Source organism: Oncorhynchus clarkii, chromosome 22 (genome assembly GCF_045791955.1).
Source record: "Oncorhynchus clarkii lewisi isolate Uvic-CL-2024 chromosome 22, UVic_Ocla_1.0, whole genome shotgun sequence".
Classification (NCBI taxonomy): domain Eukaryota; kingdom Metazoa; phylum Chordata; class Actinopteri; order Salmoniformes; family Salmonidae; genus Oncorhynchus; species Oncorhynchus clarkii.
In genome coordinates this window covers 25,612,304-25,632,391 of record NC_092168.1, presented here as the reverse complement: position 1 = coordinate 25,632,391, position 20,088 = coordinate 25,612,304, and the positions used below count along the sequence as shown (strand labels likewise).

Genomic DNA, 20,088 nt, shown 5'->3' with positions numbered 1-20,088 from the left:
TTTGTTGGTGTATGTGTGCGAATATCTACTGTACTCTACTGTGCTTTCACACAGGTGGGAAAGCTACAGAATAAACCAATAAATTTGGTTATTAGTTACTCCGTTCCCTTTCTTTTAAGTACTGCAATGCCACTATACATTTACCAGTTAAACAGAGAATAAGTGAATAGTGACTTATAGAAAGATCTGGGACTGGATACTTTGTCTCTGTGAGCGCGGTATTTGGCATCTGCTAAAATAAATGACCATTTAAATGCTATGTAAAAGACAGCTTTATGATTAAGGTGCAGGCCGATGTCTCTATATGGTTTTTGTTATAGTATAACACATTGAACTGGTATTACTAGTGTTATTTTTCTACATTGCAGGTGCTTGTAATAAGATCATATGAATCCATACGTTTGTTGGGTAACAGTGGCATCTAACTGATCAATGCAATTATACATCAATAAATATATAACAATTTATTACTATTTTAAACCAATTGCATTTATACCTTTAAACAGACTGTCATTGGAATGTATTCAGTTTGATCAGAGTTTTTATGCCAAGATATCCACATTATCCTGCATGGTACAAAGGTTGACGGGAGACAGAAAAAGTCAGGAAGTTGTTTCTAATTGGTGACTTCTCAGAGTCTCTCATCAACACTCGAGCAAGATGATGCTGCTGAAGACACAGATGGAGTCTAAGGGAGAGAAAGAGTCAAATAATTGTCTGCAATAGAATTGTGGGCAAATACAATTGATACTAACTTGCTTCTGAATACTTTGGTTCTAGTCTATACATTCAGAGTAATTTGAATCTAGTTCAGAAGGTACCAAGGCACTCGAGCACATTTATGTTATGTCACTCACTCTCTCTCGTGTCTGGGGCAGTGGGATGTATGGCTTAGCTTCCTCCTCCTCCTCCTCCACCTCCTCTCGGACTTCCTCCAGAGTGGCTGGCGTGTCTATCTGGGCTGGTGTGTGTCTTTGGGCTGGGGAGGGAGGTGGGGTTGGGGACCTGGCTGTGGGGGAGGGGGGTGGGGATGGGGACCTGGCTGTGGGTGCGGGGGTGAGGAGCTGGGGTCTGATGGCCACCCCTTTGGCTTTGAAGTGGTTGTAGGCCTGCTTCCCAGCCACTAGGAGCACCAGTGAGCTGCCGCTGTTACGGATCAACCCCACCACTTGCTGGTGACTGCTCTGCTCCACGTTTACACCGTCCACCTCCACCACAATGTCATCGTCCTCCATACCCACCCTGTCTGCAGCTCCGCCCTTCACCACCTGAGCGAGAGAACACCGCAAGTGGTGAGCTGAGTTTGGAATGGTTTGAAATGTAAACAGTTGACAGTTGCTGAATGACCGGAGTGTTTCAGAGGTACACAATATATACAAAGTATGTGGACACCCCTTCAAATGAGTGGAATCGGCTATTTCAGCCACACCCTTTGCTGACAGGTGTATAAAATCGAGCACACAGCCATGCAATCTTCATAGACAAACATTGGCAGTAGAACGGCCTTACTGAAGAGCTCCGTGACTTTCAACGTGGTACCGTCACACGGTGCCAACTTTCCAACACGTCCGTTCGTCAAATTTATGTAAGTGCTGTTATTGTGAAGTGGAACGACTATGAGCAACAACGGCTTAGCCGCGAAGTGGTAGGCCACACAAGCTCACAAAACGGGACAGCCGAGTGCCTCTGGAAGCAACGTCAGCACAAGAACTGTTCGTTGAGAGCTTAATGAAATTGGTTTCCATGGCCGAGCAGCCGCACACAAGCCTAAGATCACCATGTGCAATGCCAAGCGTTGGCTGGAGTGGTGTAAAGCTCGCCGCCATTGGACTCTGGAGCAGTTGAAACGCGTTCTCTGGAGTGATGTCTCATGCTTCACATTCTGGCAGTCTGACGGACAAATCTGAGTTTGGCGGATGCCAGGAGAACGCTACCTGTCCGAATGCATAGTGCCAACTGTAAAGTTTGGTAGAGGAGGAATAATGGTCTGGGCCTGTTTTTCATGGTTCAGGCTAGGCCCCATAGTTACATTGAAGGGAAACTTTAACACTACAGCATACAATGACATTCTAGACAATTCTGTGCTTCCAACTTTGTGGCAATAGTATGTTTCAGCATGACAATTTGTCTGGAATTGTTTCGCTTTGTGCACGGGAGGTCCATACAGAAATGGTTTGTCGACATCGGTGTAGAAGAACTTGACTGGCTTGCACAGCGCCCTGACCTCAACCCCATCGAACACCTTCAGGATGAGTTGGAACGCAGACTGTGAGCCAGGACTATTCACCCAACATCAGTGCCCGACCTCACTAATGGAAGCAAGTCCCCGCAGCAACATTCCAACATCTAGTGGAAAGCCTTCCCAGAAGAGTGGAAGCTGTTAAAGCAGCAGGGGGACCAACTCCATATTAATGGCCACAATTATGTAATGAGATGTTTTGACGAGCAGCTGTCCAACATACTTTTGGTCATGTTGTGTATGAAATTGAGGTTTATTATGTGCTTTGTTCCCTTGATCTTTCCCATATCTGATTAACAGTCTTGTTAAGTTCATGTATTTGGGATGCAGTATCTTATCCGTTCGGCTACCCATTGGGTATAGTAGGTGCTCTACATTGTACTTACCTCATTGATGTACAGGCCACAGACCCCCTGGATACTGTTGAGGTGGAAGCCGTACCCAGCGGAGGTCTTCTCCATCTTACACAGCTTGAGGAGCGCTGTGGTGGCTGGGGCAAGGGCCGGGATGCACTCTGGGTAGCTGGGTGGAGGGCTCGCTGGAAGGAGGAATCCCATCTCTTCCAAGTAGAAAAGAGGAGACACGCCTCCCTGTGGAATATCACAATTAATCTCAGACCTACATCTCAATCCCCACTATAGTCTTCTTTACTGCACTGTCTCTCTGGCCACTTCCTGAGCCTGTAATATATGCTATGATAGTTACCAGGAAATGATTGCCCCTCAGCCATTCATTTAAAAAACAATTATGTAGGCTTTTTGAATGGTCTTCAAAGGGCAAAAATGTAGCACAATGGACTTAAGTGCAAAATGTTTATAATATGCATCTGGCAGAAGTAAAAAAACACATACTTTTACATATATATAAAATGATATAATTGTGAAGCCTGTTCGATATAGCTTTTTGATTGAACATGAAAAGCACTCAACAAATGTAATTGAATGTTATTATCATTATTATTAAAGATTAAGTGACATGATCTGGAAGTAAAGTGGAAAAGGAGGTTACTTTCACTGAGTATTCAAAAAGTTTGAGTGCTCATCAGGATCAGCTCCCCCGTCTCATTTAATATAATCCAAAAGGAAAAACTGATGCTAGATCAGCACTCCTGCTCTGAGACACTTAAACTGCCCCAGATGTGTTGGCCTATGTGCTTTAGCCAACGCCTTTGACTGTCGTTTCATTCATTTATTTCCTAAATCCAACAGGAAAGATTTCTCCCTGACTACTCACCATCTTGTAGAGCGTGTCCGTGTCTTCATCGACCACCAGGAGGCAGCACTTGTTGCCACATTGCCTGATCCTGTCCACCACCTGCTCATGGCTGCAGCTGTCCACTTCCTCTCCCTCCACGGCAACCAGCCTGTCCATCTCCTTTAGTCCCGCCCTATCAGCTGGGCTGCCCCTGTCAATGTCCTTGATGAAATGGCCTGCAGGTGGGACGATATTTACAATGCATGTCCTTATTGTGTAAAATAACGCAGACTGATGACTGCTGTTGGTGAATAGTCAAATATTAATAATCCTATGTGGCTATTAGTAGATGTGTTGTTATAAGGGATTCATACATTCTGAAAAGTCATTATAACCACATCTTAATGCATTATACTGGTTGGCTTTAAGTAAAGTGTAACCAAGTTTTCAAAATTCACACACCACACAAGCACACACACCTGTCTTGTTAGGCTCAGCCTTTAGGAAGTATCCATAGCCGTCTGATCCTTTGAACAAGTCTACAATGCGTGGCTTCAGTGGGAGGAACTTCACTGTGGCTAGCCCCGCACCAAGCTTGATGCGTTTGTTCTTGTAGAACTTGTCTGTGACCTCGTCCACCAATAGAAACATGATTCTGCTGCCTGATGCCTTGACCTGACAGAGAGGCCACAACAGGGGCTCTTTAAGGATGCTGTAATGTCAAATAATTATCAGATAGAAATGAATTGTGAAGAATAGACTGATGTAGAATAAAGACTTATGGCATATCTTTCCTTAACTTGACCAATCACATTTGTTTCTGCTCTCAAGGCAAAGCTGCCCTTAGAACAAAGATGGAATCAGGAAAACTGATTTGCCGAATTATCATTGTCCCAACTCTTGCATTCTGAGTGAGTCCACATCACTAAGGTATTGCCATGGTCCACACACACCAACACAGTCATGAAGAGGGCATGACAATGCCTCTTCCCTGTCAGGAGGCTGAAAAGATTTGGTATGGGCTACAGCTAAACCACTGAGAGCATCTTGACTGGCTGCATCACTTCTTGGCATGGCAACTGCTTGGCATTCGACCGCAAGGTGCTACGGATGGTAGTGCGTATGGCATAGTACATCGCTGTGGCCGAGCTCCCTGCCATCCAAGACCTCTATACCAGGAGGTGACATAAGGCCCTAAAAAGATTCCAGCCACCCAAGTCAGACTGTTCTCTCTGCTACCGCACGGCAAGCTGTACTTATACACCAAGACTGGAACCAACAGGACCCTGAACAGCTTCTATCCCCAAGCCATAAAGCTGCTAAATAGTTAGTCCAGGTGGTTAACCATTTAAATGGTTAGCCATTTAACTATCTGCATTGACCCTTTTTGCACTAGCTCGTTTGACTCATCACGCACCCTGTTGTGACTCTTTCTTACATATCCTGTTGCCTAGTCACTTTATTCCTACCTGTATGTACATATCTACCTCAAGTACCCCTGCACATCGACTCGGTCCTTGTCCCCCATGTATATACCCACGTTAATGTTACTCATTGTGTATTTTTTTCCCATGTGTTATTATTTTTCTATTTCTCTTTTTTTCCCTGTGTATTGGTAAGGGCCCATAAGAATGTAACTGTTCATCTACACCTGTTGTTTACCAAGCATGTGCCAAATAACATTTGATTTGAACATGATGTGTTGACAGGCTGTAGAATAACATGACAGATATTGAACTTAAAGTTCACCACAGAGTAGTGTAAATATGGGGTGAATCCTAACCTTCTCTACTATCTGGTCATGAGTGGCGTTCTCCATATTCTCCCCGTTGACCTCTATCAGACGGTCGTTGGCCTTGACCCCTGCCCTCTCGGCCGCACCCCCTGGGTTCACCTCTGCCATGAACATGCCCACCTCACCTGGATCAGGAAATGGAGGAAAGAAAATGGAGTTTAAAACAGAAATATTAAAATCATTATCATTGGATATGCAAAAGACGAACAGTATAACACCCCTACTCTTACGATAAGTGACCAAGGAGATTCAGGACACCGATCCGAAAGATGGCACCCTACACAGGGCAATGTCCCCAATCACTGCTCTGGGGAATACATTTTTTAGACCAAAGGAAATAGAACCTCCTACTGGCCCTCCAAAACTACTTCCAGCAGCATCTGGTCTCTCATCCAGGGACTGACCAGGACCAACCCTGCTTAGGTTCATATAGAAGCTAGCAGTGGGATGGAGAGTGGTATGCTTCTGGCTATGCGAGACAATGATAATGTGTTTATTTCTTGCTTGATCAACAAGCAAAACAGAGATGACAAGACTTGCTATGTGTCCTATCAGCTGTATCACACACAATCAAAGAAATAACCAAAGAGATTACATCTGTGTGTGTGTGTGTGTGTGTGTGTGTGTGTGTGTGTGTGTGTGTGTGTGTGTGTGTGTGTGTGTGTGTGTGTGTGTGTGTGTGTGTGTGTGTGTGTGTGTGTGTGTGTGTGTGTGTGCGTGCGTGCGTGCGTGCGTGCGTGTGTGCGTGTGTGTGTGTGTGCCCCACCCCTCTCACCTTTGACAGAGCGCAAAGAGAAGCCGTAACCCCCGCTAGACTTGGCCAGGTAGCAGAGTTTAGGTTTGGGTGCCTCTCCTGCCACTCCGTTCATGGTGGGCTGGGTGGGTTTGGGGTGAGGGTCAGAAAGATCCACCCCCTCAGTCTTGGCCTGCTTGTAGGATGCCACATCCAGAACATGGAAGGTGACGGATGCACCACTCTCCTTCACCAGGCCTACCACCTAACCCAGGGCACACAGCACAAAGAGATGGGACAAAGCATGGTATGTTGCTACAGCAGTACCTATGGCTCTAGAGTTATCTAGTAATTCCACATTTACCAAACCCAAAATGGTACCTACTCAAGGCACTTTACAAGATTTGATAGGTGTGAACAATACCAGAGGATAAGGTTATTACCATACTATTATCTTACTATTACCTTACTATTACTATGTTGCTTACACCTGTAGAATTTCAATACAATAACAGTGGAAGAAGCTAGGGGTTCATGTGTAATTGGACAACTACTAGCCCTGTCAGCTCCCCTCCCCTCCTCACCCGTGAGTGGTCCATTTCATCCACGTAGGTTCCGTTGACCCGGAGAATGCGGTCTCCATCCTTCAAACCCGCCAGCTCGGACGGCCCACCCATCTCAAGGTTCCTGATCAGGTGACCATCCTCGCCTTTCTCCACCCTCAGGAAGAAGCCAAAGCTATGACCTGGCTTCTTACTCAGAACTATCACCCTGGGCTTGTACCCAGCCATGTCCTACAACAGACACCACAGGGTAAGAACACAACACGCCACACCACATACTGATGCACACAGTCACCCTCTATTTTTACCCAGCCATATCATGCAATGCAGACAAGAGTGTGAGAATGCTAATACACACAAACTTCCCTTCTATTCCCAACAAAACGTTTTTTTTTCACCCTCAAATCCTCCCGTGTGTAGCAGTGGTAAAGCCGGTTTGATCTAATCTCAATGTCCTAAACTCCCACATTGTCAGACTTGCCAAATTACCTCAATAACGCAATGTGCTGTAAAACGTAGCTATTCTGTAGCAGCTCACAGGTACATACTGTACGGTAACTACACCCTCAGATAAATGGAAGTCAATTGGGTGTGGAGTGGAACAATTGCACAGCATAAATCTGATTGGTCATATAGAAACAGAGATATGAACAGAGAGACAAAAAATACTAGATTTTACACAGAGATGTAACAGTGTGGGGTTGTGCTGAAGACCGTGGTCATTGATTACACAGATTGATACTTTACTGACAGACCTCTGGGGTGTATTCTGACAATCATTACGGGCGAGTCCCTAACTCACGCGCACACACACCAAGATCTACACTCTTGAAGACCTTTGTTTTGGATAGTTTAGCCAACTGCTGACATCTCCAGAAGAAGGTTAACCTGCTATGCCAACTTTTCCGTGGCCGCGAGCGGGGTGTTAATGGTTAACGGCAGCCAGGGCCAGCTGAAGGTGCGAAGGGCTCTTTTAACTAGAATGTGTGAACTTTGACCCCCAGATAAAGAATGTCAACGTAGGAATCCTTATAATGTATAATACACTGTTGTCACAGGGAGAAAGAAAGATGTGATGGGCGTAACTGTGTTCAGGTGTAAGTGTAGTGTAAGTCTGGGTGTGGTTCTGTGCTGATATTTATCTGTCCTACTGTTTGCTCATCTTTTTCCAACTGTTAGATTACGGTGAACACTGTAATATGTCAAGTTGTATCATTTAATCCATCACATAGTCACTGTAGATTGCAGTGTCTGCTGGAAGAAGATGGAGTCCTCAACTCCTTTAAGCTAGCCCAAGATGACAGTTGAAAGGAAACTCTATCTACATTTGGGAAGAAACCTTGAGTGGAACCATGATGCTATTTAGAGGGATGATATCCCATGAGTTTGAATCCTCACTTAAGTGTGGGGGTACATGTCACATATTAACCCTAAAGTCTCACCGTTAGAGTGTTATATGGAACCCCTCTATCCACTGCTCCTATATCTCTGATCTTTCTCTATGTCAATTACACTCTTACAGAAAACACCTGCCAACACCTGCCACAAATAAGATAACCAGTACATGCAATATCAAAATAATGAGCAAATCGTAGAGTTGACCATGTTAATAAATACAGCATTAATTAGAGAAACAGTAGAACATTCACTCACCTCCTCCTGTCTCTACTCCCAGTCCGAAGGAGGAGCTCACCTAATGCTCAGGTGTTATCTCTATCTGAGTCTTCTCTCTCTCCCTCTTTCCCCCTCTCTCTCTCTCTCTGAAGGACTTTGACAGTCCAAAGGTTGACCTAAATGCTGAGCTATTTAACAGTGTCTCATGGCAGGAGTGGAGATGCATGTCCGACAAGGTAAAAATCGATCTGCCCCTGAACAAGGCAGTTGACCCACTGTTCCTAGGCCATCATTGAAAATAAGAATTTGTTCTTAACTGGCTTGCCAGGTAAAATAAAGGTTAAAAAAATAAAAAATAAAATGTCTCAACAGCCCAGTCCAGGTAACCCTTTAAAAAACCACTGTTACAATCACAACCCAGTCATCTGTTCAGATGGTCAAAGGTGACAGAAAATGGTGGAGAAAGCTACTTTCAATGTCAAGGATCAAGGCTTGTCAACATAATGCAGGGTTAATGGGAGCGAAGACTAGCTGACTGTGGGCATATTGCCAGGATGGAAGAATTGCGTGTTTTTTATGGAAATTGACTTTATCTGTGGTATAGTCCTCCTCATAGTACGATATCTCTCCATGGATGATGGAAGTAAATGAAGATAAGGTGCATCAGAACAAACCAAGCCACCAATATGAGGGGAGTCACACCCATCTTATGAATGGCTGAGGCCAAATGTAATGTCTTTGAAAATATTTTGTGCAAATAGGAAACTTGAAAATATAGTTTGTACTGCATATTTATACTGTATATATAAATGCAACATGTAAAGTGTTGGTCCCGTGTTTCATGAGCTGAAACAAAAGATCCCAGAAATGTTCCACAAAAAGCTTATTTCTCTCAAATGTTGTGCCCACATTTGTTTACATCCCTGTTAATTAGCATTTCTCTTTTGCCAAGATAAACTATCTACCTGACAGGTGTGGCATATCAAGAAGATGATTAAACAGCATGATCATTACACAGGTGCACCTTATGTTGGGGACAATAAAAGGCCACTCTAAAATGTGCAGTTTTGTCACACAACACAATGCCACAGATGTCTCAAGTTATGAAGGAGCGTGCAATTGGCATGCTGACTGCAGGAATGTCCCCGAGCTGTTGCCAGACAATGGAATGTTAATTTCTCCACCATAGTTCTCCTCCAACTTATTTTCTGAGAATTTGGCAGTGTCCAACCAGCCTCACAACCACAGACTACGTGTAACCATGCCAGTCCAGGACTTCCACATCCGGCTTCTTCGCCTGCGGAATCATCTGAGACCTGGACAGCTGATGAAACTGAGGAGTATTTCTGTCTGTAATAAAGCACTTTTGTGGGGAAAAATACTTTTGATTGGCTGAGCCTGGCTCCTCAGTGGGTGGGCCTATGCCCTCTCAGGTCGAGCCATGGCTGTGCCCCTGCCCAGTCATGTGAAATCCATAGATCAAGGCCTAATGCATTTATTTCAATTGACTGACTTCCTTATGTGAACTGTAACTCAGTAAAATCGTTGAAATTATTACATGTTGTGTTTACGTTTGTTCAATATATATCCGCAATTGAATAAAGAGAGGCACGTTCCTTTTCAGTTTCAATAGGCATATCATGATGCTTCTGTAGCCAATGGGTGTATCCGAATACCGTACTAGCTTACTACATTCTTAAACTGCATACTCACCTCGTGTTTGACAACAGCTGATAATCAGATTATATTGACACACTACCAAAATTAATGAATGGCGGGGCTACAATAAGCTCGCACAGTCTCATGTCAGAATTAGATATTCATTCAAATGTCAAATTTCAAAGTTGTCCCAAATGTCAAATTCTGAATTGTTTAAGGTTAAGTTTAGGCAATAATGTTTAAGGTTAGGGTTAAGTTTAGGCATTAACTCTGAAATCTTAAGATTAGGCATTAACTCTGAAATCTTAAGATTAGGCATTAACTCCAAATGGTTAAGGTAATGGTTAGGGTTTTGGATAGGCTTTGAAACAAAAATCGCAAAAACAACTTTCAATCGATGGATTCAAACATGCAACCATTGGCACCAGAAGTTGTTCCAAAGGTCAAATTTCAAAGTGATTTCAAAGAATATGGACTTGTATCATGGGTGACTTTACTGGGGAGTCAACGTAATCATGCATTAGATGACTTATTCGGAGTACTTTTTCCGAAATTTCACATACTTAAAATGTACGATAGTATGAGTATTTGGACAGCGCCAGTGTTCGATGTAATGGTTAATTGATCTATGAAGAATGTTTTATTGTCAGGGGAGCCAGTTTGGTACTACTACTAGGGTGTCACATAGCATAGCCATTAAGAGCGTTGGGCCAGTAACCAAAAGGTCTCTTGGTATGAATCCCCGAGCCGACTAGGTGAGAAATCTGCTCTGGATACAAGTGTCTGCTAAAAATCAAAATGGTGTGATCTGGTTGGATGAAACTCTTCCAGGTTCTGTGAACAGCTTAGAACAGTTTAAAAGTAATGAATCCACTCTTATCTGTCTGTCTTTTACTCACTGATGGTCACTATAAAGCCCAGACACACAGCTTGTCCAATGATATCTAGACGCATCTCAACTTAGTTATCAGTATGACAAAGTACAATCTTTGACAACTGAGTTTAGGGTTAAAGATTGAAATGTGAATTTGCTGGGACTGTTACAATCTGACCTGGACCAATACATATCTTGATGCTGGTAATCTGGGTCCATGTAACAGAGGTTTGAGAGGGTTCCCCCAGCTGATCTCTGCCTCCTGCTGTCAGGACAGAAGAGAAAATAAATAAATATTCACTCAAGGGGAAACCCATTTTGTACGACAACTGCAAGCCAGATTTATGAACTGGTTGTAGTTGTATGGGATTGAAGACAACGAGACAGTGAGATGAGAGAGGGAGAGTATCAAGAAGTGTGTGTTTGTGTGTGTCATACACAGATAGGTGTGTTATTGTGTGTGTTTGTTGTCGATTAGGTCAGAGACAGAGAGTCTGATGGGCAAGGGCTGCCCGAGGTCAGCATTCACTCAACCATTAGTCAAATCTGAAGTGATTTGGTGTCTGCACACGCGCACACACACACACACACACACACACACACACACACACACACACACACACACACACACACACACACACACACACACACACACACACACACACACACAATGCTGGGTGAGAGATGAGGCCCCATACGCAGGTGTGTGTCCCTGGGGTAAACAGTAGAGACAAGATGGAGCGTTGTACAGCCAGGGAGAGAGATAAAGAGATGGCCCTCGATCCAGGCAGGTACTCACCAGGGGCCTGGAGCTGTGTTTGAACAGATTGATGTGAGGGGCATCGGATAGGACAGGAGCCATGCAGGGCCATGAGACTTAGTATGTGAGAGAGAGACAGAGATCCTCTTCAGCTTGAGAAAACACTACTGCTTGACTCATTTCTGTTTGTGCGTGTGCGCGTGTGCTCGTGAATAGGTGCATATGTGGATTGGACCTGCATGGTTCAAATACTATTTTAAATATCTCAATTACTTTCACATACATTTTTAAATAACTATTCAGATATGTTTTATTTGAAAAGACAAGTAATTGAATATTGGAATACATTTGGAAATATACTTGAAATGTATTGGCATGTATTTGAAAATACTCAAATACACTCCCAGGCATTTAACAAAGGTATTTGAAAATCATTGTTTTAATACGTATTTGAAAACACATTCAAATAGTAGGCTATTTATAGGAAATAATGTGAAAATACTATCAAATACTTCCATTATCTGAAAATACTCAAATATGGATGTAGGAAGAAGATCCTAGCTTTATCACCCTGTTGCAGGAGAACGTTCTTGCAATGCAGGACATTTTAAACTGTTTAAATGTTTAAAAAGGCTTCCAAAGTTTTTTCATAAGACTGAAATTTGAAAGTGGAGATTACAATGTATCAACCTCTACAAAAATATCCATTAATTACAATCCACATAATAAATCACATTTCCTGTTGCTGCAGGATTATTTCCCTGATGTACCAAACTGGATCAAATTAACATCCTATATCTGTACACAGAAAATAAGTATTTAAATAACAAACCATTTGAACCCAGGTCTGGTGTGGATACCGACATCAGTGTTAAACCATTTGGAGTCATTACTGTTATACCGTCCGGGTGTAATCAACATGTCATCCCAGAGAGAGACCATGATGAATAACACTCCTTCCAGCGGGTAGCAGTCGTCTCTCTATCTCTCTCGCTCTCTCTCTCTCCCTTTCTCTCTCTCCCTCCTTTGATTGGCACTTTGATTGGCTTGTTTAGGTGGGTAATTGGATCTGCAGATTGTAGTACCAGGCTAATTCAAGCTGTGGATAGTTTGGGTTCTGGGGCCTGGAGAAGTAGCGGACAGTCATCTCTCTCTCTGAGTGAGAGCAGTTTGCATTCTCATCACTCAACCACGGGCCTGTGTGATAGTCCCTTCTCTTCACAGCAATACCACGCCTCAGCAGGCAGCTAGCTGCTACAGTACAACAGGTCCTTTGATTATAGTAAAGCTGGTGTTACAGCCAATCCAGTGGCCCATTCATCTCTGCCTGCTTACTTCCATGTGGAAAATATGTAAGTGATGGAATAATATGGTTTAGCATATACAAAAATGGTTTGTTTTTGTAATTCTAATCTATGGAATACAAAACACCTGTGCGTTTTCTTGATGTATGTATTTTCAGTAATTTCTGTAATTCAGGGCTCATCTGTAAAAAAATACATTAAAAAAGACATGATTAGATACGTCAATAATAATAGACTATAGATCTCCTGAAGTCATAAAGTAGAAGTCTATCGTAATAAATGAGTCCCTGCAACAATGAGCGTTCCTAACTGCTTTCTCATTTTGAAGGCCTACTCCAATTGTTATTATACTAATCTTATAAAATCAATGTGGGTTATTTGCGCACCACTTGAGGGCGCCATTGGAGCACTCAGTTGGCCATTCATAACTTTCTACCCCAGAGGACCATTGCCCCACACTCCCAACAGCGTACCCGCAAACAGAACCAACGACCAATCCCTCGCTCCCCCCACCCCACATGCACTCAGCCTTTCCCCATATTACCCGACCGCTGCACTCTGCGCTCAGTCCGAGCCGCAGTCACTCCAACGGGCGAGGCGCAGCGGCACGGCGGGGTCCCCAGCCTTCCTGCAGTGCAGAGATCCACTCAACTCATGAACCCATACTGGCAACTGACAACTTCAAGGATACCGTGAATGTGTTTATTAGGAACAAAATTGGAAAATCTACAGACAAACATTTAATTTGGTTGGAGTATTTTTGGAAAGATTTAGGCTACTACTGTTTTTAGGGTTTCTATGGACAGTCATATGACCACAGCAAATGCTCATGAGCAATAATATAATGAGTACTTTTGACATTTCTCTTTAACCCTCAAGATGGATTTACAAACCCTGAACGAGACCTCTGTGTTCTTGGAGTGTGTGGAAGCGCAAGGCGCAGCCTCAAATGGAACGCCAAACTCCAGCCTGGAACTCACAAACATCACCACCTGTGGAAACGCTTACGTCGTCCTCAAACCGCAACATGTCAAACAGAAAGGTGAGGAGCCGGGCCACCTATATTTATTTTTATTCTTAAACCTAAATGAAATGACCAAATACGCCAAGCCAATGCATTTTCACGAAGCTGACACAAAACCCAATTCACCATAGCCTAAATTTCAACAGCAACAGGCGCTCAAACTACCGATTCGTTCATATTTCGATCATTATCCAAATACCAGAGACAAGAAAACCTATTTTAAGCAAAGTTAATCTCAACTGGTAAATGCGAAGTGCAAATGGTCTAAACATTTTACCATGATTATATTCTATAAGTTCATTTAATAACAAATCAAATGATTGATATAATAATAATTGGTTCCCAATTAATATCATTTTAAAGGGCTGGAATATCATGTTTTGATTGTCGTAATCAGTGTCCCATTTATTTCTAAGAATTGTATGACAATCGAGTCAACTCTAGCGCAGATGCGTAGGTATATCACAAATGAATTACAATAACTTGTCATACAGTGTGTGTACAGGTGGTGTGGGTGTGCCCGCGCGCGTATGTGTGTATATAGTGATGTAGATTATTAATATGGGGACAGCAGAGAAAGCAACAGCGCATTCATGTATCCAGCCTAGCTACAATCCAACCCAATGCCAGAAACCATACCAATTCACACTTATTCAGAAATTCTCACGCTTGGGAATACCCCCCATCCCCCCCATTTAAAACCATGACTACCACCCATCCTTTGACAGACATCAATACTGCATTCTCGACCATAAATTAAGCTAGTTCCCATTGATCCAGTGTAGTCAGAAGACTGAAGCTTTACCCTCATACCAAAAGGTCAGCATTGCACTTAGACTAAATGTTTCAGCTGAAGACCTATTTGTCAACTTCTAACAAAGTGTCTCCTTCCCACGCTGTTGTTCACAGCTAGAGCTGTGTGTGTGTGTGTGTGTGTGTGTGCGTGCGCGCGCATGTGTGCGTGCATGTATGTGTGTGTGTGCGTGCGTGCGTGCGCGGGTGTGTGTGTGCGCGCGTGTGTGTGTATGTGAGAGACCGTCTCTCAGATCAATCATGGACAGATGTGGAGAGACATTTGATATCCAGTGAAATGTGGCAAAGACAGCATTCCCTTGCGTTAATTTGCTTCTCTCAGTGATTGAATTTGACATGCTCACACCATAATACAAATCTACTGCCAATGAGAAATGGGCTGGTGTCAGAAAATGTAATCAAATAAATGATACTAACCTGGAAATAGCGAGGGGTGATACAAAACAATTATTATTACAAACAAATTTTCGTCATGACATGATTGAGGTTTCTTGTCATACAGGAGCGGGAGTGAATCGTGCATCGCGCCAACCCGTATGGAATAGAGTCACATCCTAAGGGGGGATGGGAACATTAGTCAGAAATATGTTTTGGGTAGCAGAATGTTAATAGATTTGTGTTTGTCTCTCAATAGGCTATCTCTACACTCATAAAAATACAAGTGCAAGTTGTACCCAAGTAAGGTTCTTGAAAGCGATGCCATAGGGGAACCGTTATCTGCATGGTTTCTGAAGAACCATACATGGAATGGTTCTTTGAAGAACCATACAAAAATGCCCACGTACAAAAATATTGAGGCAAAACATAGCGCAAGCATGTTTCCCGTTATAAATCGGATTTGTAAAACTGTGCTCGCGTGAACGAGCCTCCATTCACCTGTATAATTTGGAATTAGTGGAATTATTAGGACAGGGAATGCAAAATACGAATTGTTCTTCAATATTTAGTTTACCAATAGATTATTGGGTTTATATGACCTGCCTTGATATAGTCTATGAGATTAAATAGGCAATAGGCAGGCACAACGATACTGTAGGCTACACATGATGTCAAATATTTGACATAAACTACCGGTCTCTTTACTGTATTTACTGTATTAGCAATACTTTATGCTCTATCTGGAAAATGACTGTGTCCGAACGAGTAAACAATGGCAAACTGTTGTGGACCTGTCAGCAGAATGTTTGAATTTAACAATGTTGTATATGAACTTTCCCCCCAAACGAAATATGAGGGACCGCCCGCGAATTCTGAAACATTGTAGGGGAGGCTACAAAAAAAATGCAATTGCAGTATTACTGTTTTTGTTCTACTTTACTTTTTTTTGAAGTAGTATTGATATTGATTACTGCATTGTTGGGAAAGAGCAAGTAATAAAGGCATTTCACTGCACTTGTGCACGTGACAATAACAACTTTAAACTTGATACATAGGCCTACTTCAATGTAAAATATCAACTGTTAAATTCGACTGTATACCGATTTTATAAACTGCACTGCCTATGATATTGCAAAACTTGAAATATATTAAACCTATCTATTTACTAGACTACAAGGGACAATTGAATGAGAGATGCACATGGTTATTTGTTCTATGGCTCATTCGGGAATATTAACTCATCAAGGCCAAAAAATGTGAGGAACATACTGCATTCTGCAATGGTTATGAAAATAAATAGGAATAATATTTGTGTCTAATTTCTATATCGATTTATTTTAGAATTCACTTTTCTCACTAATGGCAAATGGTGGCATTCTTGTTAGTATGTTTTCCTGATTTTTGTTTTTTATGAATAAGCTTTTCACCATTTGCACAAAATATTTACTTGCCAACTTTCAACACAATATTTCAACCACTAGCAGATGTGCATACACATAGTCTAAAGTTTGCCAGGAGGTGAACACATTCTCACATCAATTACTTAAAAAAAAAAAAATGAATGCCAACTTTTGCGTGAAAACTGGTGGACACACATTTTGGGGTATATTTTGTACATATTCACGGTTTATAAATGAGGTTCATGACTGGTTTTGAATGGCCTTGCTTTCAGGGTTTTAGGCATTATTTGCATATTTACCAGGGTGCCTTTCGAGTGAATTTGAGAGTTACCAGTACCATCCATGACTGTGTTTGCTACTGATAGAGACATGGTTGTTGCATTCATGAATGTGCAGTCCTGAGGACTTCACAGAATAATATCCTAAGTGAATTTGTTATATTTAAAATGTAATACAAAGCTTTACCCTAATATAGTGGTTAGAAACTAATAGTTTACTGGTCATATCTGGCCTGCAAATCACATTATGGTGGCTTGCAAAGAGTGTAATTCCTATTGGAATCCAGCCATAGTGGGCATATCTGACATTTTGAATTTGATTCCGCATGACTGGGTTTGGAAGACTAAGATCTGATACTACCTTAAATATCTAAACTGGAACAACCATTTCAGTAATGGGTGCAATAAATCCAGGATTGGAATTGTTTAAAAACATTTGTTATTAATATTTCAGTAGCATAAGATTAATTAATCAATGTACAAAACAGAGTTATGGGAAAAATATATGTTAATGATTGGCATGGTTTTGGTTCAACTCTATTCTTAAACAGCAACACTGGGGTTCTTTTACACCAATGTGTGTTACTGTAACTTCTGTGTCGGTTTTCGCGCCCTGATCTTGATAAGGCAGGGTTTACACATACAAAACACACACCACCAGTCCATGGGAAGGGTTAACACGGTTTATTTTTTAAAAATCAGGTAGGGGCAAGGTTCCTGATATACAAAACGCAAACAAACAAAGTAAATACGTCGCCATCAGTGGAAGAGCCTCCACTCTTGGTCTTTGGGGTTCACTCCTTGTTGAAATGTTCAGTTCCTTTATTCTGGTAAACCTCCTGCTCCACTGTATGCTCAGTCTCTCCAATAGCCGCCTCCTCCTCCTCCTCCTCCTCTTCCTCTTCCTCTTCCTCGTTCACCTGCCGGATTCAAAGGAAAGACAAAGAAAGCAAACCCAGGGTGCCGTTAAGTAGAGGCCCCTGATTGGTTTCACCTGTCTGCCGTTTAGTCTCTAATTACAGCTGGAGACAGGTGTGGCTGTTCTGCTGCAGTCTGGCAGTTTCCCCTGAGCTGTCCATGGCCCTGCCTCTGGGGAATATTTTCCCATTGCTGTCCATGGTCCTGGCAGCCAGAAAACACAGATTCCTCGCAGGCACATACCGTCCATCCACCAACACAACCCCTGATATCGCTACACTACATTTACATCGCTCTTGTCCAGAGCGAATTACAGGAGCAATTAAGGCTAAGTGCCTTGCTCAAGGGCACATCATCAGATTTTTCACCTATTCGGCTCAGGGATTTAACCAGTGACCTTTCTGTTACGTGCCCAATGCTCTTAACTGCTAGGCTACCTGCCACCCTTGACTCTTTATAGTGTTAATTTAACTCTTGATCAACACTAACATTTTACACTGAAAAATCAACACTAGTTAACTCTGGCCAATTTGCTGTGTGATATGAAAGGGGCACATCTGCAGGCTTCCATACATTTCAAGTACCTTTTAGAATTCTGAAGAACCGTAGATGCCACGTCAAGAACCCCACACTTACCTCAACGGTTCTTTATCGGCCAAGAGTTCTCCAAGTAACTTTAAGAGCTGGGGAATAACCATTTCAGGACCTTCATTTTGTTCAGTGTATTCAGTCTTGACACCAGCCAGTACGATACTGGTCCATACCACACCTTGTGTTCCTTTCTGTAGTGATCTTTGTGTGTGTGTCTGCATGTGTGGTGTGTGTGTGTTTGACCAGCTCTCTGTCAACAACAGCATTTGGTTCAAACTGAGGCTGCGGAGGGAAAGGGGAGAGTTTTGTGCTCTTCACTGTCCTGTATGTAACAAACACAAAATTTCAACAAGCTCTCACAGTCTCACTGCAGCATTAAAACGTTTGTCCATAAACGTCCAATGTTGAAGGTTAATTATAGGCAATCATTCTGAATGGTTAAGGGTTAAGGATTGTGATAGCGTTAAAACAAAAACAACTCAACGGTTAAGTTTAGGCATGAATTCCGAATGGTGAAGTTAAGAGTTAACAAACAAGTGCTCCTTGAACACGCAACCCTCAGAGCCGGAACTTGTGGCTTACGCCCATCCGCCATCCCTATCCACTAATCTGGACCGACGTGAAATTTTGCAGTAGATCTTGAGTGACCTGGCTATATATTTAGCATACCCCTCGGGATCTGCCACAAGTTCCAACTGGACCACACAGACATTATCAGACTAGCATGCACGTATACACACGCACACACACACACACACACACACACACACACACACACACACACACACACACACACACACACACACACACACACACACACACACACACACACACACACACACACACACACACACACACACACACACACACACACACACACACATACGAGGACTGTGATCGCAGCTGCTGCCATCATCTTTAGTCACTCAGTCACCTTAACAATTTCTCAGACTGTCCCTCTGTTTCTATCACTGTCCCTCTGTCCCTATGTGTTTTGCTCCATGCAAAGTATTTATAAAGCAGTAGACTGATGCAGACAGACATACAGTGCAGCTGGTTGAATCACATAGAGGGTTGAGTGATTTCATGGCAAGCCTCCATGACCAGAGGACTATCGGATCAGCTCTAACGGATTCAGACTACCCACACCAGCTTCACTGTCAACGCTCTACTCATTGTAAAATAGACGGCCATTCCTGATTTAAACTATTTTTCACAGGACTGGGATCGTTTCCATGTAAATTCCATCACTTCAACATCAATTGACTTCGGTTGCCAAGCAATTACATTTAAATTCATCATGTGAATCGATGGAGTTGAAATGTAGTTGACCCTGGTTTGTGTTAAGGTAAAGCCTGCCATCATGCATGACTGTAGACTGCATGGGCTATCATATCAAGAGAAGTGACCCCCCTACAAGTCATCTAACACGGCAATGAAACACACAGCAACTCAGGTCTTCTGGCAATCTCTCTAACTAGCCACAGTACATCACTACATACAATATCACAGTGTTATAGCTGCTCATAATGGATATTGTCTTTTATGAAAGTACTTGACAGTTGACACCTGTCGTATCATGCTTATGACATCGTAAAGTAGGTTGGTCAAAAGTAGTGTATTGTGTAAGAATAGGCTGGCATTTGAGACTCAGGCTTTGTATCTGTAAGATATTGGCACACTGCCTCCAGGTTTCTTTCTCATTATTTTTCTCTTGCACATACTCCATCATTCTCTTTCATACTTTCTTGCTCTCATCCATTTTCTGTCCCATTCTCCCCTTTTCCCCCTCTCTCTTGCACAATGATTCTCTCTCTCTCTCTCTCTCTCTCTCTCACTTGCTCAACGCCCTCTCTTTCACACACATTGCTCAAGTTCTGTTGTATTCCTCTAATGGAGGTGGTCCATCACATCACTGTGAATTTGCAGAGTTATGCTGTGAATTTGACAG

At 42.6% G+C, this 20,088-nt stretch overlaps 2 protein-coding genes across 2 annotated transcripts in view; one reads left to right on the top strand and one right to left on the bottom strand.

Moving 5' to 3' along the window:
• Positions 1-293: 293 nt before the first annotated feature.
• Positions 294-8,228, bottom strand: LOC139380346 (Na(+)/H(+) exchange regulatory cofactor NHE-RF3-like). Its single transcript, XM_071122960.1, has 9 exons — positions 8,178-8,228; positions 6,546-6,755; positions 6,004-6,226; positions 5,217-5,353; positions 3,913-4,108; positions 3,473-3,669; positions 2,626-2,829; positions 858-1,268; positions 294-688 (listed from the first exon to the last, which is right to left on the bottom strand). The coding sequence occupies exons 2-9, from the start codon at positions 6,750-6,752 to the stop codon at positions 632-634; spliced, it is 1,632 nt and encodes a 543-aa protein (XP_070979061.1). The 5' UTR covers positions 6,753-6,755; positions 8,178-8,228; the 3' UTR covers positions 294-631.
• Positions 8,229-13,614: 5,386 nt separating this feature from the next.
• The window catches only part of LOC139380398 (cholecystokinin receptor-like), a 50,821-nt gene continuing 44,347 nt past the window's right edge, over positions 13,615-20,088 (top strand). Inside the window, exon 1 of the mRNA XM_071123038.1 lies at positions 13,615-13,777. Within this exon, the coding sequence (XP_070979139.1) occupies positions 13,615-13,777 (163 nt within the window). The remainder of the gene's footprint in view (positions 13,778-20,088) is intronic.